The sequence below is a fragment of the Leuresthes tenuis genome, unplaced genomic scaffold (assembly GCF_036924035.1).
Source record: "Leuresthes tenuis unplaced genomic scaffold, fLeuTen1.0.hap1 SCAF_8, whole genome shotgun sequence".
Lineage (NCBI taxonomy): Eukaryota > Metazoa > Chordata > Actinopteri > Atheriniformes > Atherinopsidae > Leuresthes > Leuresthes tenuis.
This window is the reverse complement of record NW_027325362.1, coordinates 23,784,748-23,811,335: the sequence shown is the minus strand read 5'-3', so window position 1 is coordinate 23,811,335 and position 26,588 is coordinate 23,784,748. Positions and strand designations below refer to the sequence as shown.

Below are 26,588 nucleotides of genomic sequence, written 5' to 3'. Positions count from 1 at the left end.
CCTCACCAGCACTCTGTACAACACAATAGACAAAGTACCATTTTGAAAAGATTTATTTTCAAAATTATATTAAATATTTACAAAATTACCTTAAATGATCAATAAACTGCTGAAAAAAGTGCATAGTTAACCACCTGTAATTCCGACTGAATCCAATCCCATTTGCTTCACATGGAAAGCAACACACTGTCTCATCTTTCAAGTGAGGGCCGAAACCACACAGGGTTACATGATCACACACCTCTGTTCTTACAGTGTCACTGAACAGACAGTTGCACAAGGGCGCCTCATTAAATGACATTTAAAGACACTTTCTTGTACACGCTCTGACTAAAAACAAAACGTACAGGAAATCTGTGGTTGAACAAATACATTTTTCACCTTAACAGAGAGTTCCGACCGCACGGATGATTTAAATCAGGAACTACTTTAAGCAATTCTTGATGAAGTCCATTGTGTTACAGCCCAAATGCCTACTATCAGGTGATTTTTAGTCAAGCTCCATACTTAAAGACTGCAAACAAGTATAGAATGAGCTAACCATTGATATAGATTAAAAGCTATTAATTTGGGCAAAATCATCACAGGTCAGTCTTCTCAGGGATGTTTAGCACTGTACTGGAGGGCATGCTGGAGATGGATGTTCCCAGACTGTAGGAGGCTGGTGTTTCTCTGTACACTGACTCCAGCAGCTGCTCTGCTGAGCCTGAGGTGGAAGCTGTGGAGAGGTCTGGGGTAAAATCTTGGGCTGAAATTGACTGTGGTTGTGCAGCCAAGGTTGCTTGGGAGGCCTCTGTTGTCTCTTGCTCGGTCTGAGCGAGCCTTTCCATCTCCGCCTGCTTACGACCTCTCCGCTTGCCGAGGACCTTGACATAGTTGGCTGGGACAAGTCCTGTGGTCTGACCATCCACGCTGGCCAGCAGCCAGCCCCGCATGCGGGGCTGTTGCTCTAAACAAGAGGAGAATAAGATGTTGCAATCTGAGCGATCGATATTGTAGATTTCAAATAGTTATATAGCTTTTATCAAGTCGTTAATTAACTGTGAAACAGTTTGAGAATGAAAAGCAGGGACAGAAGCCAATTTAAACAAAAATAAAATAAAAATATATGTACACACATATTGATTTTTTTTTTTTATATATTATGTATTTTTGAACAGCACATTGTGATTTTCTTGAGCAACAGGGCAGACAGAAAATGATGTCAGGGAATCATTAAAAAGATCTCACCTTTAGGAGCGAGGTTAAGCATATCTCCAGCCCGTAAAGGAATCTCCTGCTCAGAAGCAGCAGAAAAATCGTACTCTGCTCTGGCCACAACATGGTCATCTTCCCCACTGGCCCAGTTCGTAGCTACACAATGACAGAACATTTTTACAGACTGTAGCTCGTAGTAAAAGACAGGCTGCACAGATCAAAACGACACCTTACAATTGCAACTAACTGTCAATTCAGATGTTTTTGTGATTGTCTTGAACAACACCTATATATGTCTAAAGCCTTAATGTTGAGAACTAAAAAAGCAAAGTTACATGTGTTGCCGTTGACTAATAGAGAAGCAGGTCGGAGATAAATACTAAATGTTGGCCTCACCATTTTCTTCAGAGTCAGGGCTGGAGCTTAGAAGTTTCCATATGAGGTAGGGTCCACCCAGGACTACAGCAAAAAACAGGAAGATTGGCCAGGACTTCACACTCTGATCCTCCGTGCCTGCTCCAAACCCTCTGGATGAACTTGTAGCCAGAGCATCACTTGTGCTGTCAGCCCACAAGTCTTCAACATCAGTATCCGACGCCCTTCCCAGCAGCCTCAGCAACCGTCGGTAGAAGTAGCGCAGTGTGCGCACAAGAGCAAACGCTGATAAAACTCTGGTGAGATGAGTACGGAGCCTTGTTAGGTGGTTGGCTACGTCCAGCACTGCACGGAAACTGTTATACACAGCTGAAAAGGTGGCGTCCAGCATCATGCTAACAGATGCAAAGGCTTGGACGATGCTCTCAATGGACTGAAAGGCACCACGGCTGCTCTCCTCCGCCTGCTGCACAAACCGGCTGGGAGCGACGTCTTCTGTGTGGGGTAATCGGCCGTACCCTCCCATGCCATAACTACCACCATAGCTGTAGGGGCTGTAGCCACCATAGATGGAGCTCCCATAGGGGCTGTAAGACGAGTTGAACGAGCTGTAGGACGGACGGTAGGACTGTTGGACGGGGCGAGGAGGCACTGGAGGAACCATCCTGGTCAGGACAGGAGGCCCAATAGAAGTTGAGGGGGCTGCAGATGGTCCAAAATCTGTAGACCTGTTTGGTGAGACAGATATGTCAAAATACAGGATAGTAAACAGCTGTTGTGATTGGGGGAGGGTATATCTGTATATTTCAAGGCAATATTTAAAGTCTTCAAAAACAAAATTGATTGTCAAATGTAGTGAAATGTTATTTGTATAAAACTGTTAGTAATTTAAGACTCGAGTATCACAGGTTTTGCAGGTTGCGGTGTTAAAAGCTAAACCAATTCCGAGAATTAAATGAGGACTTTTGTTTATTTCATGTGTGGCCTGTTCATTAATTGGGAAAAAAATGCAACAGTCTGTCTCGTGTCTGTAGAAAAAAGGTAAATACCATGTCAGGGCCTCGCTTAGCTTAGCTGGCTTGCTAATCTGTCAAACGTACAAGTGAATGAATTCTTGTGAAATGTCTGTCATAGACAGCTCATTCCAAAACGCGCAAATACAAATAATGGATTCGTTGTTACACGTAACAACAAGACGACAACATTTTCAGAACATGATTTACAAATGTTTCGTTTATCCCCTCTCGTTTGCACAACAACTTTAGCATTAGCTAGTTAGCAACAGCTTCGGACCAGTAACAGTAATCGCACGACGGCAACAAAGTTAATCCTCGCTTGCCTGAAATTCAGAGGTACACCCATAGCCCCTGGAATTCGCCTTTCCCATGGTTTTGGCGGAGGGTGCGAATCCATCGTAAAATATTTGTCCTTTAAGTAAAACTAATGTGACGCGTATCTCTGCCCCCTAACTGTTTCCCTTGCTGCCTTCTCTTGCTCCTCGTAATTTCCGCTATGTGAAAATGCAGCACATGTTTAAACATTATGCTTGGGACTATAAATTACTTGGGTTACATTTAATTTCTTACGCGACAAATATCACATATACCTATACCTTTGAGATACTAATCCCTTGCATAGATATAACCTAATGTTCTTAAAAAAAGATCCCAACATCCTTGAAAGGCACCACCGATGTCAGCAGTTGTGATCAGACCAAAATAACTGAAACTGTCTTTATGCAGCCAAATCCATCTAAATCTGTTGACAGCTATTTAGTAAACAAGTAGGCGCGATTGGACATGTACACACACGCACACACACGGTTTCTAAATCTATTAACTAACGATTCGATTACTACGACCTGGTTTCTAAAGCAGTGAGCGGTAGATAGATTTTTCAGTTTTGTCCAGGAGAGGGTGCAAACTTGTCACAAAAGAGAAATCCCCGGTTATTTGTTGTACACTCTTACTAACTTAAAGCCAGTCTCTCTATCTAGGCTTTTTGAATTTTAGAGAAATACTAAAAGTGTCCAGACAGACAGAGGCTTGGATTTTAACCCACAACATCGTTTTAAAGCCTTGAACGTGGAAGTTGGAATGTGAAATGTTAGTGCGGATCATTTAGCGAAATTAAACGAAACCATTCTTGGGAAAAGATAGCAACAAGTCACGGGTTCCTCTGTTAACTCTTTACCGTAAAGGCGCAAAGATCTGATTACTGATATTTTCTGAAACTCTATTCTAAGAAAGAAATACTTGTAATTCACACCTAAAAGTTCATTCCCTATAGCTGACACAGACAGAGAACTTGCTTGCAGAGCAGAATGCTTCTGAGAATATAAATGAGTGACATTGAACCACGTAACTTTTTCTCATGACAGTCTCCTGACTGCTGACAGAGCAGCTCTGGGATTTGACTGACATTGACATACGTGACTTTGATTTGTAGGGACATACCTCTGGACTACCTTGCTAGCTCTCACAAACGTCATTAAACCCTGTAGTAAGGTTAATGAGGGGGTGGTTTGTGATTACACTGCCGCCAGCGTGAAGGAAGCTGTTCTTGACTGCAAACAGTTAGTATAGAGAGGGGGAGTGTGGTTTTAGGAGGGAGTCCTATGATGTCAAGCGCTCTAGTGTAGGTGGCAGAGTATGGGGAGCCACCAGGGGCATTATTCAGAATTGGCTTACATAAAAGCATTTAAAATCAAACTCTCTCACATACAATGCTAAAAACCTTACATACATATACAAATGAAATAATCTCATATGAAATATTCTCATACACACTTATGAAGTTAAACTCTCTCATACTGTATTGAAATCTCTGCATCATACCAATGAAACGCTCTCCTACACATAACTGAAAAATCATGCACTCACACACACTAGTGAAAAGCTCTCATATAAACCAGTGAAAAGCTCTCATATAAACCAGTGAAAAGCTCTCAAATAAACCAGTGAAAAGCCCTCATATAAACCAGTGAAAAGCTCTCATATAAACTAGTGAAAAGCTCTCAAATAAACCAGTGAAAAGCTCTCATATAAACCAGTGAAAAGCTCTCATATAAACCAGTGAAAAGCTCTCATATAAACAAGTGAAAAGCTCTCATATAAACTAGTGAAAAGCTCTCATATAAACCAGTGAAAAGCTCTCATATAAACTAGTGAAAAGCTCTCATATAAACTAGTGAAAAGCTCTTATACATACCTGTGGGGGGGGGGGAAACGTTCATACAAACAAGAGAAATTGCTTTGACATTAGTGATACTAGTGAAATATTTTCAGGTGATTTCACCTGAAATGAAGAGTGCACTTCAGTGTGTTACAGAAGTGTTACAGAAGCAGTGACCTGGACAATCACTTAGCGTCTCTTTTCAGCAGATATCAGTGTGACTCTAACATAAAGTGTGTGCTTTGTAAACCATACTAACTTCCGTTTCAAATATAATAACTTCTGGTTCAGGTGAAACACCTTCCTGTTTAACTGACACGCGAACATGTGAAAGTTTGATAGAGTTTGACATATGTCTATGTAAGCTAATTCTGAATAATGTCCCCCAAAGAGGCTCAAACTGATGATTGCTCTGGTATATAGGTCTTGTGCTGTAGAACTGTAACCTTTAGCAATGTCATTAGACTATAGGGTAAAGACAACATGGTGAATGTTCACCATATCTAAAATATGTGGACACACAAACAGGACACTCATGTGCAGTTGCTGGATTTAATAACATGGCTGCAGGGATTTGCAGCTTGGTCACAGTTGCTCCACCAATCAGTCCCAGAAGCATTCAGTGGGGTTCAGGTTTGAGGTTTGTGCACGATACTTCAAAATCATATTGGGAAAAGTTTTTATGCACGGACCAGATTTAAGACCTGCATGGAGCCACTTCCATGTTGGAAAAAGACAACTGGAACTGGGTTGGATTTTCAACAAAAAAAAAGCGGTTTGTTTAATAGCGGTGTTGCACCTTGGAGGAGTAAAATATATCTGAGGGGTCACAAAGGGATCAACAGAGGAGCAAAACACCTTCATGAATCACCTCCATCTGTAAATGGAGATATTGTCAGGAAACTGTTAGCTTCCCCTAAAGACTGAAAACAAGGGAAAGAGTCCCCCCTCCCCCGAAAAACTAAAAGAAAGTCTTTATCGCTTTATATTCTCTCTAAGGGCAGTTTGATGTTTCATTGTGCAAATACTGATGACCACATTTGGATGGCACAAAAATAAAAATGTGGGGCAGACACAGACCTACCCTGTATATTCCTGTGTTATAAGAAAATAATTTGTGATTATCAGAAAAGACTTCACTCTAAAACGGCAGAGTTTTGAAGTTCCAGCCTTCCTGTTGTATATTTGCTGGGCAGCACGCTGGATTGGCCTGAAAGTGATGTGGGTACTTTTTTTTTTTTTCTTTTCACACACTGGTTCCCTCTTCTTTTCTGGGTATATGTATGTGAGCATTGTACAAATGCCAGAGGGGGAAGATGGATGCTTTCACAAAAGTGGAAGTGTCAAAAGCAAAATATTGGCGGAACGTACAGAACTTGGGTGTATTTAACGCCACAGTACGTTGACGCTGTTGTGTGGCTGTCACTCAAAAAAAGAGGAAACGATAATAAAAATGCCATGCCTGATGCAACCAGAAATATACATTTGAAACTTTTTGTAATTCAGGCTGTGTCATCAAGTTCTGTAACAGGAGGTTAGATTATAAAAATCAATAACTGAAGAGACAGTGATTGTGAGAACAAAGATGAACTAAGTCTTCTGTAAAGTCATAACAATCATTTTTACATATTCTTAAACAACACTGCATGCTGTGTTTGGATGACACAAATGACTAAGCTCGGTTAGTTAGCTTTTAACATGACTTGATTATCAAGTGCTTCTTTTTGTCAATTAAGGAAATAGTTTGAGCCGAATTTGTTATTGATTGTTTTTGTGACAAAGTAAATAGAATAAAAAAGCGATTTCATTCATAGCAAACAAGTTGGGAAGTCCTAAAAGCAGTCTTACATCTACACCTAAATAAATGCCTCATTCTTAGGCAATAAAAGGAAAATTTTTACTTATTTTAATGCATTTCTATATTGCTCACTGGAACGTTAAAGTTTCTCACTTTTGTATGTCACCATAATTTGCATTCTGTCACCCAAAAGTCAAAAGGGGATTATTGTTTTGACCAAATATGTAGTTACTGCTACTGTGGGCTATTCTACTTCTGCTTCTTCTTAAATCAGTACCCGTGAAGCGGGATTCGGGTTATTTACTAACAATGAGCTCATGGATAACTATTGATACCCTTGAAACACACAGGAAAAAGACGCTGAGACTGGTCAAATATTCACAGCAAGAGCTTGGTGGGATTTTCCCTGCTCTCAAACATGAGTTAAGTCTTGCACAAGGAACCTTTTTAGCAATGCATAAGGAATAATACCTATAATTAAAATGTGCTGCAGGAAGTTTGCAAATTGCAGGAGCAGAGCATGAAAGTAATAAGCATTCTTCGTCTTTCATAGAGAAGTCTTGGCTTGACGATAAAGAGAACTGTACTGTATGTGGTTTTTACAGTGTTCTGACATCGTTCAGCTGCTTCCAAAAGAAATCATTTAAAGAGTGAATGAACTTGCACCCTGCATGGTGTGTGATCAGTGTGATCAATTGTTTCCAGTAAATCAAAAAATGAATTTGAACATTTATGGGTTTTGATATTTCATTGTTAATAGTAAATGGACTTGTATATCGCTTTTCTAGTCTAACTGACCACTCAAAGCGCTTCACCCCACGTCACATTCACCCCACTCACACACATTCATACAGCACGTCTTACGTGCTTTTTTTTCTAGTCATTCATACACACATTCATACCCCAGTGATACACTGGGAGGCAACATGGTTCAGTGTCTTGCATTGCCCAAGGACGCTTTGACATGTAGCCTGGGGAAGCCAGAGTCGAACCACCGACCTCCTGAGCTACAGCAGCCCTACATGTCCCTAGTACAGCACCATAAATCATATCACTTGAATATTTCATATCTAAACGAAATGCAGCGTACAAGTCAAATATGTGCGATGTTCTGATGAATCATCAGTAAAAACATTATTCAAAGATAATGTAATCAGTCAAACAGGGAAGTGGATAAATATAATAATCCTACTCTATTTTCAGTCTCGCTATGTTGTAACACCTCATTGATTTCCTGAGATAATAGCTGTTTGCTCAGGTGGAGAGTGACAGTATGCTGGTGTTGTCAGCAAGCGTGTGCAGTTTGCAAAAGGAAGGGGGAGAGCGGTGAGGGAGGGGAGTTGAGAGAAGAGGGAGGAGACAGAGCAGCAGAGGAGGGGCATTACTGGAAATAGGTGGCTACACAGGTTTAGCTTGCCTTTTCCAGAACATGGGTAGGAAATATTAAATGAGATACACTGCAGGGAGCGTCTTTAACTGAGTGTCTCCGTGTAACCACAGCAACCCTGCACACACACATGTTAACACACACTCCATACGCACAAGTCGAGCAGTGTTTGTATTGTGAGAACTTTCTGCAAAGACTTCAGACAAATGCTGCTCTTTGCAGAAGTGAAATATCCTGATGAAATATTTCACTGATCTATATTAGGACATTGTGTCCTCTCACTACTAAACCATTTATCTGGGCATGATGTTGAAATACTTTGCTTCAAAACACAGTTCACTGTGAGAAGTATTTTCATCTGTGTATTAACTCTGGATCAATAAGTTAATAATTAGAGCCGTCCTTTCACTTAGGTCATTTATTTTCTAGATTCAGCAAAACACAGTGTCAAATCTAATTCAATCTCTTCAAATATCAATAAAAAAGTGACACACACTCGATTTCGATGTCTTAATATCAGTGTTTGGTCAAAGGGTCAATGTTGTGACAAAGGCATTACTGAAACTGACACACTGTGTGCATTACCAGCATTTCCTGTACGGATCAAACTCTAAAATGGCAAGAAAATAATTTCACTGAGTGTTGTCACTGCTTTTTGTGTTTTCACATATTTTATTCAGCCCATGTTAAAAAAAAAGCAGATAAAAAACCCCATTATGCTACAATAATCTGATATAATGAAGTAGATTTGTGCAATGTGTCCCTAAGAGAGCAGTAAGTAATTATGATGATTACAGTGGTCACTTTAGCCTATTTCAGCTTATTGTTTTGGCTTTACTGCCTGCATCTGTACAGTTTCACTGGTCCCTCTTTGAAGAAGATGACAACAGGATGACAAATCAGGTTTTATTGTGGTTCCTGACAACAAGACAGGAAGGAAGCTACATACAGCAGCTACATACAGCATTTCTTCTCAGTCTCCCATTACACGAGAAACAAACATCTCCATTGTAGAACATCCTGGGTTCCTTGGTAATGACGCTTTAGGATGCACCGATTACAGCTGTCAGAATTTTTCAAGAAATTTGATACCCATCAAATTGTTGATCTAAAACCTGCAATTTGTCATTACTTTATTGAGGTAAAACTATGAGCAGCATAGTTGAGTTTACAAAACTCCTACATTCAAAATAAGGTACTTTGAAAGAACATGTTTGGTGTTACCCCAGTATGCCTGTAACTTCAATATCAAAACAGCTAAAATATAAGGTTTTGATTCTTCTTTTTATGACTTACTTTGAGGTGAAGAGCCACGGAGAGAAAACAGAAACCTGCAGTCTAAATGCAAATCTAGTGAGATTCTTAGTTTTGCAAACTTTAGCATGCTAAGCTAAGACCGCGGTGAAATTTACACAAACAGAATAGCATATTAGCTCATTGTTGCAAGTCTTTTTAAAAAAATAACACGCAAGAATAACAGCTTGATTACTTTGCTTGACAATATCCTTCCATCCATACATTCACTATACCCGCCAAATACAACTCAGGGTCACAGGTTGCTTGACAAAATCGCCTCTAAAATCCAAGTAATCTGAAAAGTATGCAATTGAGTCTGTGGATCTTTGCACTGTTGAAGTACAACTGAGCAATATATCAAATATTACTAATCATTTACTCTGATTTTAGATTACTGAGGTACACAGTTTCACATGTGTCAGAATAGTACGTCATACTAGCACATGAAAAAGCTTTACGCAAACCTTTGGAGATGACACAGTGACTTTCCCATAGTAGATTTTATCATTTGTTTATCGAAGTCTCAACAAAAGCACGAGATGATCAGATTTCATTTGATTTTTTATTGTCCACCATGAGCACGGTCTGTACTTTACTGATGTATTTGAACAATTAGAAGAAAAATATCACAAACAAAAAAAGATGAAGGATTGGCCATCACATGCAATATATCAGTCATATAATGCATGGTAGTAAACTGAAAGGTAACAAAAGACAGAAAGAGACTGTTTTGATGTGTTTGGATAAAGTACCATATCCTTCATGAACATTAGTCAATAGTAACAACTGTAGTCACATTTCCTTTGTTATGCAATGAGTGACTTCTCAATTTGATCAAATCATGTGGAGAAACTTGACATTTTAGAGGACTGAAAATAAGTTAGTATTGTGGGATATGGTCCTCAGACACAGTATCATATGAGAATTCCCTCTGCTGTAGTCTGTTATGTAAAATGCAAATGATACCGCCAAGATCAGACATGACTTTTTTGGCTGCAGACATTTCAACATTTCAAAAAAGGGAATACATAGATGAACCAATACCGGCTGCATTCATCTTAAGAAAGGGGACGTTGTTGAGAAGGCCGATTTACTGTCACGGTTTAATGGAGTAATAAGGGGAACTGAGCCATGATTATTATTAATTGTCTTCTTTGCTACTGTGAATGTATGCTGTACTTAAATGAGCTGATAGTCTTTTTTTGTAGCTGTGTGTATACTGTACAGATTTCACATTCTGGAAGACTTTTACGTAATACCTTCGTAGATTACCTGTTCAAAATAAATGGTTAGGCGTATCCAAGAGTATGTTTAGGTAAGCATAAAAACTGGGGAAACAGGGAAAAAGCAGGGGAAAAGCAGGGAAAACAGCTATTCTAGCTTTGCCAAACAGTAACAGAGTCTGCCTTTAAGCCCTTCTGCCAAGTTTAGATACTTACAAAACCAGATTTGTTGACATGATAGATGCTTGCTTTGACTTTTACTCAAAGCTAAGTTGGCTGATGATGACTGAAGTTTCCTATTCTACTGGAGTGCTATCAGTCTTATGGTCAGTCAGTCAGTATGTACATGTAGGTCAAGCTATGGTTACAGGTTCCAAGGCCATTTGATAAAAGAAGAGATTGACAATATCCCTCTTCTTCTCATGTGTACTTCTTTTCTCATCTCTCACTACACTTGGGCCGCATCTGACCAATTCAAAACAGGACATAAACCATGCCCAGATCATGACTCTTGGATCCTATCTCGCCTACATAGCAATTGTGAATCCAACCGCTGGGCCATGGGTGCCAGAACTTACGTTTTGGCACTTACATTTACGAGTTTACATTGAATTAAAAAGGTTTTAATCGGATGTTTATGAACATCATGTAAATGTACTGAGCGATTGCTCCAATTCGATTTAACTATACTTAATATAGTATAAGTTCACATGTTTATCATTTATAGTTGTATAAATGATAAACAGATGATGGTAAGGAGAACAAATAGTCTTTTAAAGTTGTCACTGTAGGCAGGAATAAACTCCTGAACCGGTCCTTATTACAGAGGACCTGAAGAAACCTCTGACTGAAGACACTCTTTAGTTTAATCACTGTTAATGTGTTAATTGTTAATCATTGTTAAATTGGGGGAAGTCTATCGGTGGAACGTAACAGAATTTACTCTTGACACTTTTGTTTGGATAATTTGGCAAACTACTTCATGGCAGGGAACAATCGTGTAGCTGTTTTTCCCCATTACACCCTTCATGCTAAACTAGCCAAACTAACTGAAACATTTGTGCCTGGAAACATAACAGTTTCAAGGTCTTAATCAAGACTCAAAAAACAGGTTTCATTCGTTAAAGCTACAGACATTCATTTCAAGATTTTTTATGTTTTTTTTGTCTGACTGAGAGGGAAGTGAACAATGTGTCGTCCATTACTAAAATCAGGAGAAACATCAGTGTGACAGGTTTAGTGTAGCTTAAATTGAAAGTGCAGAATCATGTGGCTTTATCCACTCATTGTTTAGTCATAGGCAGAAAGACATACTCATTCTCATACTCACTGACAAATCAATATCTCCACTAAGGAAAACCTTTTAACACTCCTGCTTGAACATAGCTTATTTAAAGATATACGTCAGATAATTAAGCCAACGTATTGTGTGCCCCCCTTACTTCTGTCCAAGTGTAATTGTTATTAATTGTTATTAACATTTCGACATATCAAGCCCTGTGTTTAAGCTCCTTTTCGTGCAATGGTTGATTTCATCTCACTTCAGATTGCCAGTTAAATATAGGTCAAGACTCATTGATGGAAAGTTTAAAACAGTGAAACCACAACTCCAACTTGTTTCTGTCAAGTCTGAAGCTCGGCTTTCTTTCATTTAGTTTTTTTCTTTCCACAATCTGCACCAACCTTGAATATACCTTGAAGCATCTTAACAGAAGCTAGAAAACTTTTTGAAAATATCGAAAATGTTTGAAAGAAATGATTTTGATGGCTTTGCAGGTTGTCTGTATTTTTTTATAGTAGCACTTCTGGTGCTGATAGACACGTTTTTTCTTCAACCCTTTTCTTGCAGTAAAGCTGTCATTCATAGGTTATTTCATACCACGTGAACATTGAAAATTAACCTCAGTAAAAAAAAAAATTTTGTATTTTCTTTGAGGAATGAGTTTGTACTCATCAAAAGGTTAGCATGCCTTTTTTTCTCTTTTATTTGAAATGCAACAAAAACATAAATGTGACGTAACAATAGTAAAAATGCCTCTTCCAGCTGCTTTTTTTTTCTTTATAGTCTCTAATTGCAGTGCAGTTAGTCGGTGAAGATATTGAAGAGAACTTCCTTTGTTAAATAAAAGGTTCAAAATGAACAAATTAAAGATTCAAGTTTTTGTTGCATTTTAGAAAAATTCCCAACTCCTCTTAGACACGGTTTAGTATTTGTGAAAATATCCTTAATTCTGTTTATTAAATTTGTTATTTTTTGGCCCTAATATTTGTTTCTGATGTCAGGTGTCCCTTATTTAATAATCTGTTCAGGTTATGTTGGAGAGCATCTAAAATTTATCATTTCAATTTACAGTTTAATGGAGAATTGTAGCTTTTCGAACATTTTCATATATTTGGGATGAAGGTTTTTGGTAAAAGCTCAGTTAGTGTTCTGAGACACCAACTGTACACAGTAAGGTCCTGTTGACAATAATTGTCAAAATGATTTGTTATATTTTGTTAGTATATACTTTTATCCTAAAGTGCTTTACCAAACAGGCAACTGGTATTTGTGCAACAATAAAGCTTAGCTTTACGGGTAGCTCCAAACAGCTCTTGGTTGCTCTTAAACATTATCACTTACAGTGATGTATTTTTGCATTGTGTTGGAAGTTAACGCTGTTAGTTCAGATATAATACAAAATCATGATGAACAACAAAAAGATATCGAAACAATTATTTATCTTTTTTTTTATTATTAAGAACTGATCACGTAGAAAAAAATGGTCTTACAAAATGGTTGTCACAATAGAAACTTTCATTTAACTCTAAGAATCCTCAGTAATGCAACAATCAAGAAAACAAGGTTGAACTCAGCGAAAGGCTGACAAAAGCCAGTGTTTGGGAACTGTCAGCCATTTGCAGTCAATTCATCAATATAATTCATCAATAAACAGGATGCTTTCAGCAGGCATCTCCAAGAGACTCAGTTGAATTAATCAAACAATAAAACATAAAATTGACATCTGAATCCATAAAACATCCGTTAGAAATGCTCTGAGCACATCCAACAGCACATGCGATCACTGGTATGACATAGTCATTACAAAGGAAAGACATCACTGTGCTTCCCCCCACTTCCTCAATGGAAATTTCTGTACCTTGCCAGTTCTTGAGTGTTTCAGCATGATGAATGCTTTTACTCTCAGCTGTGGCTAACATGTATGTACAGACTGCACTTAACAAATGCTTAGGTTAGAAAAACAATGAAAAAAAGCAACATACTTCAAAATATAAAGAAATAAAAAGTGAAACCGTGACATTTAACAAGTGCTTCTGCTATACATTGAAAAAAAAAAAAACATTTAGCCCTTGTTTTTCTCAACATCAAACCACCACATAACAAACCATTTAGAATACATTACATTGATAGTGAATCCAGCGTTACTTGAAAAAAAAACAAAGAAGAAAAGTAGTACATTCAATGCCTCAAAGATACAACTTTGGCTTGGAAGCCATTAGCTTGCGGTTTGACCAGGTCTTCATGACAACCTAAAACATGGTTCATCTAATTACAGCTTCCAAACAGAAACCACTGGGGTCTGTGTAAGGCCAGTTATATTAACCAGTCATCAGAGCACCAGCAGCTGGAAGCCTAACCAGCAGATGGATTACATGGATGCAATTAAGCACCTCTTAAAACACTGCAACATATCAAAGTTTGGAGTGGATTTTGTACAACACAACATTAATCATGAAACAATACATTGCTGACAAAAACTGAAACAAAGTTCTAGAACAGCATGGCCTGTTTCTTGTCTGGAAATCATAATTTGCATGAGAGTAATTGGGAAAAGGTTGTCTTTCCTGATGAATAGTTGGAAGTAATGACCAAACACAACCTGAAGTGTTTTGATGGCTAAACAGAAAGTAATAAAATATTTTGCCTTGACACTCAGTGCGACTATGGATCCAACTTCCTGCAAACAACTTTGGTCATACATCCACAGATGTAATAACCCAAGCAAATGCCCGCTAAGCCTTATTGGGTTAGCATGGGTGAAGCACAAATTCTGGGTTTGCAAGGCTAAACAGGATCTGTGTTCTCCATAGAGCTGCTTCTGTTTATGTCTCTATACCAAAATTGCCACTTTTAGTTGCTTTGCTGAGAATCTTTGACCCAGTCAGCCAAATTGGAATAGTGGCCTTCTGATGGCATGCTGTTGTTTGCAAAAGAATTCTGCAAATTTGTTAGGTGCTGCGGCATGACACTACCTTCTTGTCTTCTTAGATCCATGTTGGTGCCATTGCTCATGGGCCGAGGGAGCAGGTTGGTGTATGTATTTCCTTGACTCTCTCTTGGGGACTGCATGAGAGAGGTGTTGCTGTCTTGTCCAACTATAATCTGGGGCTCTTGCTTCAGCTGGAAGCCAGTTTGAGATATCCCTCCGACCAGGCCCTTCAGAAAATCATCCCCTTCCATTGTCTCAAGGAAGGGGAAAGACCCAATCCCTTGTGACCCCCCTCCACCTCCAGGTACTGATTCGTTAAAGTTGTTCTGGACTGTGTTGACTGTGCTGAAGCTGGGCCAAACAGTCGGGACACCTTGGTTCTGGTTACCCATATGGCACTGGGCCTGAGTCTCTTGGGAAATATCCTTCATCTGATGCTGCTGGTGGAAAAGCAGCTCGGACTGGCTCATCACAGGGGACTGGGAAACTGTATCCAAGCACTGCAGATCCCGCATGGAGAGCTGAGGGAGGGCGTTACCCTCACAACTGTTGTGTTCCAGTCTGTGGGGGTAACCAGATCGGTTTGGCTGCTGTTGCCTGCTGCTGTTTGGACGAATACTCATGGATCCAGATGGGTTTATGGTGACTGTGTCCACTGAGAGTGCTGGGTTGGGATTTCCCCATGAATTACTGATTTGTAAATTAGGAGCTTGTGACGTCATCATTACACTCTGAGAGCTTGGCTGGCAGGGCTGATTGAACACAGTAGATTGCTGCTGCAAAGTAGGTGCGGTCTGCCTCAGGTACATGATGCCTGGGTCTGGGTAAGAGAGTGAAATATATAGTATGTAAGCAAGGAAATATTATCAGTTCCCAGATGGCAATCTTGTGTTTGGCTTAATGTCTAATCTTTGCAATTTGGAAAAATCTACATACCTTTCCGCATTTGACTCATTGGCACTGCCTTTGGCCTATTCATCCCCAGACCAGCAAAAGGACCGCCTATAGACAGTCCAGAAAACTTGGTTATAATATAGTATATAGTATATAGTATATATACATATACTTGAAGTAGAACCATAGCAAATGGGTGGGTTGTACTGGTTATAGAGAATCACTTCTCTTACTTGTCAATCCTGCCATCTTCATCAAGTACTCTCGCTCTCGTTTGCGTCTTTTCTCATTGTATCCATAAGGATCTATAAAAAAGACAGAATATCCTTATAAATCAGCTGAATCTAACTGAGATTTGAGCTTCAGCTATTGGCTCAACTGTCAGACACGGTAGAAAAAACACAAGTGTGATAAACAAAGGTGATCACTGCTCACCTTTGTCGTCAGGCAGATATCTGAAATCCATCGGTTCGCTGACTTCCTGGTCGGAGGGTCGGCGCAACTGCATGTGCACAGTGACCGACTCTGTTATGGTGGTGTTGTAGTATGATGGAGTCTTGAACACAATGGCCACTTGGCGATGAACGTCAGCCTGTGAAAAGGAGCCTTTGGCTTCCCAGCCGTCGGAGGAGAAGAAACGCACCTCAATATCGTCTGTAGAAAAGAGGTGTGGTGGTGTGACAGGAGAAAAACACTGAATCAACATGCAAAGAGATGGGAACAATGGCTATGAAAAGCAAAACAGAACAATGGGTTTATGAGAAGATAAATGGAAACAAGAGAGATACAATCTCTGTGAAAAACGTCCAAAATGCAATAAAATGTGTAAGATTATAAAATACAAAGGTCTACAGAGCAGAACACTGATATTTGGTACCTTTTTGTACTTTGTCACACAGCAAGAAGATCTCATCCCCTCCTTTAACACTTCCACTGTTCCTGTTGACCCGACAAATCCTCAGCTCTGCTGTGTTTGGGGCCCCTGATGATTTACAGACAAATGTTAACATGCAAACTAATAAATCTAACAAGTCAAACAGTGTCCTGCAAGAAAGATAACATCAGGATCTGCTTTTACGCGATTTTATTGTTGTAATTCTGCGTAGAAAAAAGAAAAAAAATCTGTATACGTGTATAACTGCCTTAATGTCTGCCTCAGGTTTGAGCAAAAAGACATTATTTTTATATCCGAGGTCTCTGCCGGTTGAGTCATATGTCACATGCCTGCTGTCAGAGGAGGAAGGGCTCCATGGTAACATGGTAGTTTGAGGGTTAGTGTGTATGAAGAACTTCCTCTTTTTGCATGTGAAACAGCATAGAGAAAATCTACTGGACACAGATCTTGCAACAAATATTGATGCTGCAGCTTTTGGCACATTTGGCTGTTGTGTGAACCACAACAGCCAAATGTGCAACTTCTTATTTCTTTCACATTATTAGGATTACCCTAATCGGAATTTAGATGAGGGTAAGAAACCACATGAACATTACTTTGAAATGTGTGCATCTTGACTTCATGTCATATCATTTAGCAGCTCTTGGACTCCACTATCAGCTGACACTCAGGGTAGACATACCTGGCCTCAGCAACACTCTGCACTTCCCCACATACTTTAATACTTTATAAATCCCCAAAACAGGAAATTATTGAATTCATCTATTTCATATATATGGTGATTTAGTCATGTTCTCATAATGTCTGATTGCTCATGACATCCACTCACTGTTGTCGTAGATAGGGTTCGTGACGATCGGGTTGAGTGCTCGGGTGTAGTGGCCGTTCTCGTCCTGGAGGAAAACCTGGATGCACAAGCGGACCACGTTCAAGTCATATTCCTCTGTCTGCAGCAGCTGCTCCCGGGGCACTGAAGTCACATACATACATGCTGATCAGTCAAATGTTACAACTACCCATGGGTGACATGAATCATTTTAACACATTTGAATATCCTGCTCTGAATCATTGGGCCCAAGCATACATGTAGATGGTAATTTGACATATTCTACCAAATTAAACCAACAACTAGGCATTAATCATTTTAAAAAAAAAGAATCTCTTACAACACAGAGTAGACACTGTGTCTTTATAGGGCCAGGTGAAGTGTTATTGCCTCTTTTATTATTAGGAATGGATTTCTTTATGCTGTAGTTTATAAGTATATTGAGGTGGAGTTATTCTAACTAATTTTATACGGAGTTGAAGTGCTAGAAAACTTTTATAGGGATGAGACCATTAGTCTTACTGGGGTGGTACAGAGCTGGGATAGGCTTCTTTCTTCTTTTTTAAATTCTTCTTTTATTTTTTTCAATGCTTTTACACTTTACAAAGCAAATTGAGCTACATTCAGTTTTGACCATCAAAAGAGACCATAAAAACAGAAAACTTTTGCGTTTGGATCAACACGTTTTAATGTCACATGTACAAGACTGCAGTGAAATGATTGAGAATTATGGGTGACAAATATGTGGAAATTAAACTCATCAGGAGGAACATTTTAAGGGGGATAAGAGAACACTGACTGAAGCTAAAGACTGATACTGTTCCAGCCAAACAAGAGGAAGGGTTCTGTAGTGTTAAACAAACAGTACCAAAGATAAAAACATAGTTCTGTGTTATTGCAAATTCCTCAGATTCATTTAGTGGCACTATTTACACAAGGCTCGAAAAGGCCCAAAAAAGTTTTCATAAGAATGGGCTAAAATCTGTGCAGCCCAATAGATGTATGGATGTCAATACATCAACGATATAACGTCACATCTGTAGGCTGCTGCCTAAACCTCACCTTTGGATAAACGCACGCTCTCCACAGATACGTATTTTTTTCTAACTTCCTCAGCCTACTTTCTCAGTGACGTACCTGTACACACACACACACACACACACACACACACAAATCTACATGTGAACCTCACACATTCCGCCTCCACAATCAACATGCAAACACACACACCTAACAGAGGCAGCTCTTGCTGAGAGACGCCCACGCGCACAGGCTTTCACATCTGCCTACTCTCTCTTTCTCCGTCTCTCAATTTCTATCCTGTCGAGGATCCCCGCCTACAATATGTTACCATGGTGACGCTGCGCAACGTCACCTCAGAGTTGAAACAAGTGTCTGCATGACATAAAGGTATAACACGAGGCTTCCTGCATGAGTGACCATGGAGCTGTTGACGTGTGTGAAAGTGGTGGGACACAAAATGTCTGCAGCTCCTTTTTGCTTTTTTGAGTCTTTCATAGGGTATTTTTTTACCATTTCAAAATAGAAGCGCTGACAGTGTAACATTCAAACACGATAGGTGTTAGGGTAACATCTAACACCTTTCTGAGACATAAAAGAAAAGTTTAAAAAAAAGAGCTCTCTCTCTCAATACTAACTGTTCTAAATACTAACAACCTGTTTGTGTTTTGCTTATCGAGTCTGAACCCTAACCCGCAGCAGAGAAAATGAGGAAGTCAACGGCTTCCCCTAACAGCCCTGCAAGTATTTTTAGTGACAAATGATACACTGTACATGATAAATATTCTCTGAGGTTAACATTATGATTTACATTTTGTTAAAAAAGCCCAAAATCAACAGAAATGTATTACAATGTTACAATCAGAGAATCTTTCATGCTGTTTGATGAAATAATCTGACATCTTAGAAGGTGATATGGAGTTTCTTTTAAGATACATTGAAAAACATTGATGCCATAAAGCCTTGCTTAAAAGCTAAAAGGAGGAAGAGCAAACCGAGATGCAGAAGAAAAAATCTGAATGTAAACTGAGCAGAGAAGCTGTCTAAAACAATGATTGTTAACTATTGTCATTTTCTGCAAGTCAAGCAATCTCCCAGCCTTGTAGTATACAGCTCTGCTCTTATATTGAGTTCTTGGGTCATTGGGTTTGTATGCTGTAGGTGGTAGACACACACACACAAACACAGTGGGGAAACTGAAGGAGGAAGGAATGAATTGAAGATGGAACTACCAAAGCACTTACTGGTGGAACATGCTGCATTGATCTGAATGTTAGCATGAGTGTTGGTGGAGTGCGCTGCTGATGGAGGCAGCCGCTGGACGGACAGGTGCAGGAAAGTGGGTTTCAGGGTTGTAGGTGGCAACAGTGGTGTGTATGTACTTGTGTAGTGAAAAAAAACAAAAAGTTGCACCAGGGTTGCCGGGTGCGTTGAGCTGCAGCGTGCAGGCTTCATGCTGAGGGGCAAGTCGTGCGGCGTCAGGGGGCAACGACGAAGGGGAGGGTGTTAAGTGGGGTGCAGGGTGAGCGGTTAGCGTGACAGTAGGAGCAGAGTGTGAGAGTGAGAAAGAAGAGGAGGCAGGTGCCAAGCCTCACCACAAAAAGTGTCTCCACTGCATGACTCATTTTTTGAGGCAGCATTGTGTTTGTGTGACTTCAGCTCAGGCAGTCATTACAGAGTTATATACTGTAGTTAGAGCATATATATCCTACATAATTAGGAATTAAAGCCCTTAAGACCTTTAATTTGGCGTAAAGTGGCATTAACAATAATTTCTGTTTTTCACAGTTTTACAAATATGAAAAAAAAAAACACAAACTTTACCAAAAGCTTACCAATTAATTTTCAGCCCCAGTTGATCAACTCTTTGTTTCAGAGTAAAATTTAAAAAAATAAATAAAATGATAGTGATAATAAACACATTTTTCATGCTGTGTTTTAGAGCAAATTTCTGCCCTGTGTGAAATGAGATAACATGTACCAGGTGTACCATCTGAATTTGTGAGGAAACAGATCACTACGTCACACACACACAGCTGTGTCATTAGTGCCATATGTGTGGTCTCTGGTACAGGTAAAGTGACCTAATTCTCTCCATGAAAGGGTGACAGACATGACGATGTCATGTAGATTTAATCATTACTGAACGATGGCTGGTAAAACAACAAACCCCCCCCCCTAAAACCACAAAACTACAGGTTCCAATTAGGAACAAACCAGGAGCTAAGGACAGATAAAGTTAAACTGTAATATTGCTACAACACACTGATACGTCGCTCAGCACAGGTGAGGTGAGCCTTTCACTAACAGGCCGTCAAAGCCTGTCCATCTCCAGCTGCAGCCGTGTGAGATAAAGGGAGGTCAGCAGGTTCGGGTTTGTGTGATTTCACGTGAATAGGTGGTGGAACGAGTGTGTTGGGTGTGAGGCAGAGGGACCGTCTTAACCCCCCCGACACAGGAAGCAGCTGAGTTTCATAGCAGAAGCGAGTTGTAGAGAGGAGAAAATTTGGCATCCAGCTGCCCCTTTAACTTCTCAGTGGCCATAAATATGTTTCATGAGACTGAGGTGTTGCCATGGTAACTTGCAACCAGACCAATATTATGATTGTTTGAGATTCACATGTATGTTTTATCTCTATGTGAAGACTCTTGTAGTGTCAGATAATAACAGTCTAATGTATTGCCCTGCAACACTGTCATCTCTGATAAGGCATGAGAATAGAGATTTGATCATAGCCGTAGACCCAGTCAGCAGTGCTATGGGTTAATGTATATGTCACAAAGGAGGAATCTGTGTTACTGTGTCAGGTTTCTCTGAACGTACTTGCCTCATCATTCTTTCAGACTCTATGCTGTGCTTGGACAAAGTCAAACATCAAGTATCAAGACTTTTACAATAACAGAAAGCAATGAATGGAAGAGAGAAAATTACAAACATGTGAAATATGTACAGCTTACTGCATTTCTGAATATCTGACAAATTAAGTTAATTCAAACTGCCACTTATTTCCACTTGCCAACAGATAAATTAGATCTCATTTCCACTTACCAACAGGCAATGGTAAATCAGATCTTATTTGTAGTAAACAAAAATACACATATTTAAGTTTGTTTCATATTTGCAGTAAACATAAGATATGATCAACACAAAAACGTAAAAGTATGTATATCTAAATCAAACCTAATCATAAACCTTTCATCCGTCAGTTTTACAGACCTGTAAAGCTCCCTACCCTACTTTTATCATCATATCTGAGAGCTGGGGAACCCCCTCGGTCTAACCCTCCCCCTTTTAATGAATCCTGCATTCCCATCTCTCACGTGGCGTCCTGAACTGCGCTGAATTGAGCAACTGTGACCAAGAATGGGGAAGTAGCTCAACGCCTGTTTGTACACGAGAACTGCTGTCTGTCTGCTCTGGAGGACCGCAGAATGAAAGCACATAAAGGAAATGGCTATATTGTAGATAGAGAGCGGATTTTCGACTTGATCTAAGGAAAATCTGCTCTGCTGCCTGAGAACTGGGTCAACCAACATTTGAAAACAATTCTTGTGAATTGTTTTGAACATGTTTAACATGTTGCTGAGCTGATATTACAGTTTATATTGTTAAAAAGATATCAAAAGCAAAATGACAGTTATACTATAATTCATGTTTGAAACACTTTGGTTATATTTCTGATTTTATTTGTTGCAAATTAATCAGTTAAATGGTCATTTATATAGCGTTTTTTCTAGTCTTGCTAACCACTATATGAGCTTCAAAGACTACATTCCCTTATTCATAAGACTAAAAGTAAATTTTTGTGTTCTTGCTAATTGAACTTCGCTGCCCATGAGGTAGCTTTTGCCTACTTTTTAAAGTTATAAAATATTGCTTTAAAATGAATGATCGTGATGAGGAGCTAGCATTAGCAACAGGGCTCTGGGAGGGCAAGTGTTTCAATTGGAAATTTTGTCGTTACATTGTAGTTACTAAATTCCAGTAAAGCTCCAATACTTTGATGTTTTGGAAGCTAATCAGTTACCTTGTCTTATTCGAAAGTTGTGTGCACTTAGCTGGCTTACTGGTGTTTGCTATAGTTATTGGTAGGTTTGAGAACCTGCATTTTTGGAGAGTTGTGGAATGTATAATAGCTTAAGCTAACAACTGAAACACTCATCTAGAAGTTCCGTATAGAACCTTCGAAAAACACAGAATCTCAGCCCAAAACAAATAACCAAAAGTTAAAGTGAACCTTTAATTACAGCCATTACAGCAGCTCTTAGATAACTATCTTGGGAAAACCAGAGCAAGGTTGACTCTGCTCTTCTCTCTCTTTGTTTTCAGCTCATGGAGGCTTTTCAAGCGCAAGTTTGTTCAGTTGTGGAAAATCTGCAAGTAAGCCCTTATCATGCTGCACAGAAGTGACTCAGATGCGCAAACATGCATGCGCAGACAGACCAGCTGCTATTGAACACAACTGACTAAAATCAAACTCAGGAGCTCAATTTTCAAAGCGCAGAGACGTATTGGGATGCGTACGTCTTTCCCTGGATCAAAACACCATTACGGGACTATGTCTTTACATGGCAAACAGTAGTTTGATGTTGTACTAAGCTTCAAAATATTACATAATTAACTTACTAAGTTCAACATAATTTAGGGTGTGACTGCTTTGAAAGAAGGATGCATGCAGCGGTTGCTACCCAAAGGACATGTATAGTATCCATTTTGTATCCAGCTTGTCAGTCTGATCCGTCATGCGCATTTTGTCACTTCTGGCTCCAGAAAGCGAAAAAGGCGGTGGTCAAACGGCTGACTCAAAGCTTCAAAATGGTGACTCACAAAGCAATGGGTCGTGTTATGGTGTCCATGGACATCTTTTATATGCACTTCATATCGTTAGCATTTTACAGGCTCAATAATCTCCTAAAATAAAAAAATTACTGTTGGTTTTAGGACTATTTTTACAGAACATTTTTGGGAAACTATATTCAGCTGTTGATTCATCTACATTCGATTCTCAAAAGTGAGTATTAACAGTGGCTGAGGTTTTTTTTCTTGAAACTTTTCAGGAAATAATAAACTTCTGTGGCACACAGGAATAAGATTTTTATTGAATATTACAGTAGGATTAGACTTTTGCATTTTTAGATTTACTTTATTTTAAAGAATGCCGCAAATTGTGTTTGAGTTTTAAATAGTTTTTCTTTTGTGCTTTGTTCAAATAACAAATAAAAATCAGTAAGGGTCTGTCATAAGTTAAACGGAGCTCAATCACTGTCATTGTAATGACTCCTCCCAACAACGGAGAAGCAAACAGAAAGAGGCACATTGTGGCAGTTCATAGTAGGAAGACTCACCGTTGAAAGGGTTGATCGTTCTGGTGATCCTCTGAATGATCGCATCTTTCACTTCCCTCCTCCGCACACACTGGATACCCAGATTCTGGAAACTGTGGTAAAGAGAACACAAAAACAACATGAGAAAGGTTCACCCCTGCCAGAACCTGATTAAAGTAAGAAAAAACACATCAGCCCACAAATAAGTGAGGGAAGACTGAAAACAATACAATGCTCTAAATTTTTTATTTTTTTTTAAAAAGCAAGCAGTGATGTAATTATTCTCACCCATCAAGTTTGGTCATTATGTCAGATTACTAATAACACATTTAAGGATTTTCTTTTATTTAAGGATCATGTGCAATCCAAATTTGCTGGAGCAGTAGTAGTGTGGAGTAGATGATTTTGAATTTACTACAGAAGGGATTTGCAAATTTTACACACCAAAAGAAACTGATTCATTCACACCATCGCACATCCTCAGTACTCACACACAAACTTTTTTTTCACTCTCTAACATAGAGCAAATATGGGTGATGTCACTTGGGGAATTCCCATATTGCCATCCTCCTCACAGAGATGGTTTGAAAAATATGCTTTGTATGAGTATGCCTGTGTGTTTTCTTCCTCTGTATTTGAGAGGTCAGCGGTTTACACTTGATGCCTTCCGAAACACAAAATACTGTGAATAGAGAGCAAATCGATTACGAGGCGCTGTGTGTTTACATGTGACAGAGAGTGATTACTTATTTCGATAACTGTGTGCTGAGTAAAATCGAGGCCTGGGGTGATGATTGCTCTTGGTGACAGAGTGTGTTTGGACAGGAGGACTCACGCGATCACTCTGCGGTCTGGACCAAACTCGGCCTCGTAGTATCCATCTCTGCAGTCCTTTCCCACCAGGTCATGTGGATGCGGCCGGTATGGCTCATTTTTTGTCACCAAGTAAACACGCACCTTCCCCTTACCGCAGTAATTTAGGATCTGCAAAGAAGGTAAACATTTGGAAACGTACATTAAAGTTTCTGTGACATCAACACAACGAAACTGGCTCCATGGATCCCTTTATGCAACAAGAAACATGGAAGTGGGAGAGATCAAATTTCTTCTGACTGACCTGCAGACTCGGGTATGTCCTGTTGTTATCAGAGCTCTTTTCACCGGGGATGCTCCCAGCAGAGCGACCCTCACACTTATACCTGAAGCGCATTCCTCTCTGCTTGGGCTGCTCAAAGATCTGGATGGCTGGCTCAGTCACTGTGGAGAGGGCAGAAAGAATTAGCAGTAGTCAGTGGACAGATTTGTAGAGGGAAGTGTGAAATGATGAAAAAGACTGAGTAAGTTGTTTTTTTCTGCTTAGGTTGCCAAACAGCTGCTGATTTCTGGCTGAATCCAACAAAATGGTCATGTTTTGGATAATCAATTACACCATAACATTTAAAAAAAAAAAATTGATTTTCAGGTCTAGATGTAAAGATTGATCAAGATACCTTTAATTTTGCTGCATTGACAAGTATGGTTCGTGCTAATTAAAGTCAATAAAATGTCTGAACAGAACAGTAAGTTCCTGAGACTCCGGTTTCCCCATATAGCTTCCATTTTATGTAAGTGATGTCAACATCTTGAAGAAAACTCAAGGACTGATCCTATCTAGTCAAGATAGTTTAGCACAAACAGATGCAAGCAAATTGCAAATGGTGAAATCAGGTATTACTAACAAGGCAAACATCGGCTTGCTTTCAAAAGAAAGCACAAAATGAGTTTATCAGTCCTACTTTGATCCTCCTGTTGCATGAAACAAAACTAGTTGCACATGATGCCTGTGTGAGAGAGGAACTAAAACTGATCTGAGAAGCATTTCTGGTTTTGGTGTACAGTATTTCGATTTATTTACAAAATGCAAAAATGTGGTTTTGTCCAAAATGACAGCCAAGTGACACACGCTCTCTATTCAAAGTGTGACAGATGTTGTGTAGGCCAGTTTAAAACAAGTGAAGTAACATTTCTGACATATCTAGAGGTTTGGCAAAAAGAAAATGAGATGGTTCTGCCTTCCTCTTTCTGCAGGTACCTCAGTAAAGTATGCTCCAAATGTACGACTGTGGATCACATTTAGGACCCGATATATCAACACATACATTTCTAAATGTAAAGATGTGGATTACGAGACCCTCAGGATGTCATAAACGCTCAAAAAGTATGTCTAAAAAAAGAAATGCTTAACAGTGAAAAAGAGGAAGTCAAATGATATGGCATTCATTTACTGACCCCCCCCACCCCACCCACACACATTTTTAGTTTTCATATGTGAAAACAAGCAACAAATCTCAAAATGAGTGACATTGGTGGGAACTTACTTATGTGTGGATCATCTAGCATGGAGGGCATAAGAACTGAGGAGAAAAATGCGGCAATTAGAAACAAATAGGGCAACTTCACAAACCAAATCAGTTTCTGCCAAAGTTGTCTAACCGCTAAAGCTGCCCAACATTGCAACAAGGAGGAAGTTCAGTGTTGGTAAATAAAAACGATACTGCCGAACACTGACACATTGTATTGAACTTATTACTTTGTAAGCTACACAATTGTATATTTAGAACGAAGCGATAATTGTACTAAATCTATACCCATCTACGTACAGATGTGTACAGAATGCGTTTTCGATTTTTCTTGAGCAACTCTGGCACAGAGGTATGGTTATGTATATCTCTTTCATCACCTCATATTCTTTAAATTCCCGCTGATGTCACATAGCATATAAATTACTCCGCCACTCACCATCCATGATGCACACACTCGTCCCTCTCAAGTTATTGTCCCTCGGAGAATCTCGAACTGAATGACTGACAGTGAGCTTAATAAGTAATTTTTGTCAAGAGGCTTGTGGGGGAATTCCCCTCCGTCACCAGCGCCTTCATCTAAATTGGCCAATGAGAACCGGCAAAGGAAGACCGAACCGCGCCCCTG

General features: G+C 39.5%; 2 protein-coding genes across 2 annotated transcripts; both read right to left on the bottom strand.

The window, feature by feature from the left end:
* Nucleotides 1–37: 37 nt before the first annotated feature.
* Nucleotides 38–3,417, bottom strand: pex13 (peroxisomal biogenesis factor 13). The gene is made up of 4 exons (XM_072391474.1): nt 2,912–3,417; nt 1,594–2,300; nt 1,231–1,353; nt 38–949 (listed from the first exon to the last, which is right to left on the bottom strand). The coding sequence occupies exons 1-4, from the start codon at nt 2,983–2,985 to the stop codon at nt 582–584; spliced, it is 1,272 nt and encodes a 423-aa protein (XP_072247575.1). The 5' UTR covers nt 2,986–3,417; the 3' UTR covers nt 38–581.
* A 9,737-nt stretch (nt 3,418–13,154) lies between these two features.
* rel (v-rel avian reticuloendotheliosis viral oncogene homolog) lies at nt 13,155–26,472 on the bottom strand. The gene is made up of 11 exons (XM_072391471.1): nt 26,400–26,472; nt 25,979–26,014; nt 24,739–24,878; nt 24,457–24,605; nt 23,643–23,734; nt 17,280–17,420; nt 16,433–16,537; nt 15,991–16,209; nt 15,789–15,860; nt 15,598–15,663; nt 13,155–15,481 (listed from the first exon to the last, which is right to left on the bottom strand). Exons 1-11 carry the CDS (start codon nt 26,404–26,406, stop codon nt 14,583–14,585), a joined length of 1,926 nt encoding a protein of 641 aa, XP_072247572.1. The 5' UTR covers nt 26,407–26,472; the 3' UTR covers nt 13,155–14,582.
* Between the last annotated feature and the right edge of the window lie 116 nt (nt 26,473–26,588).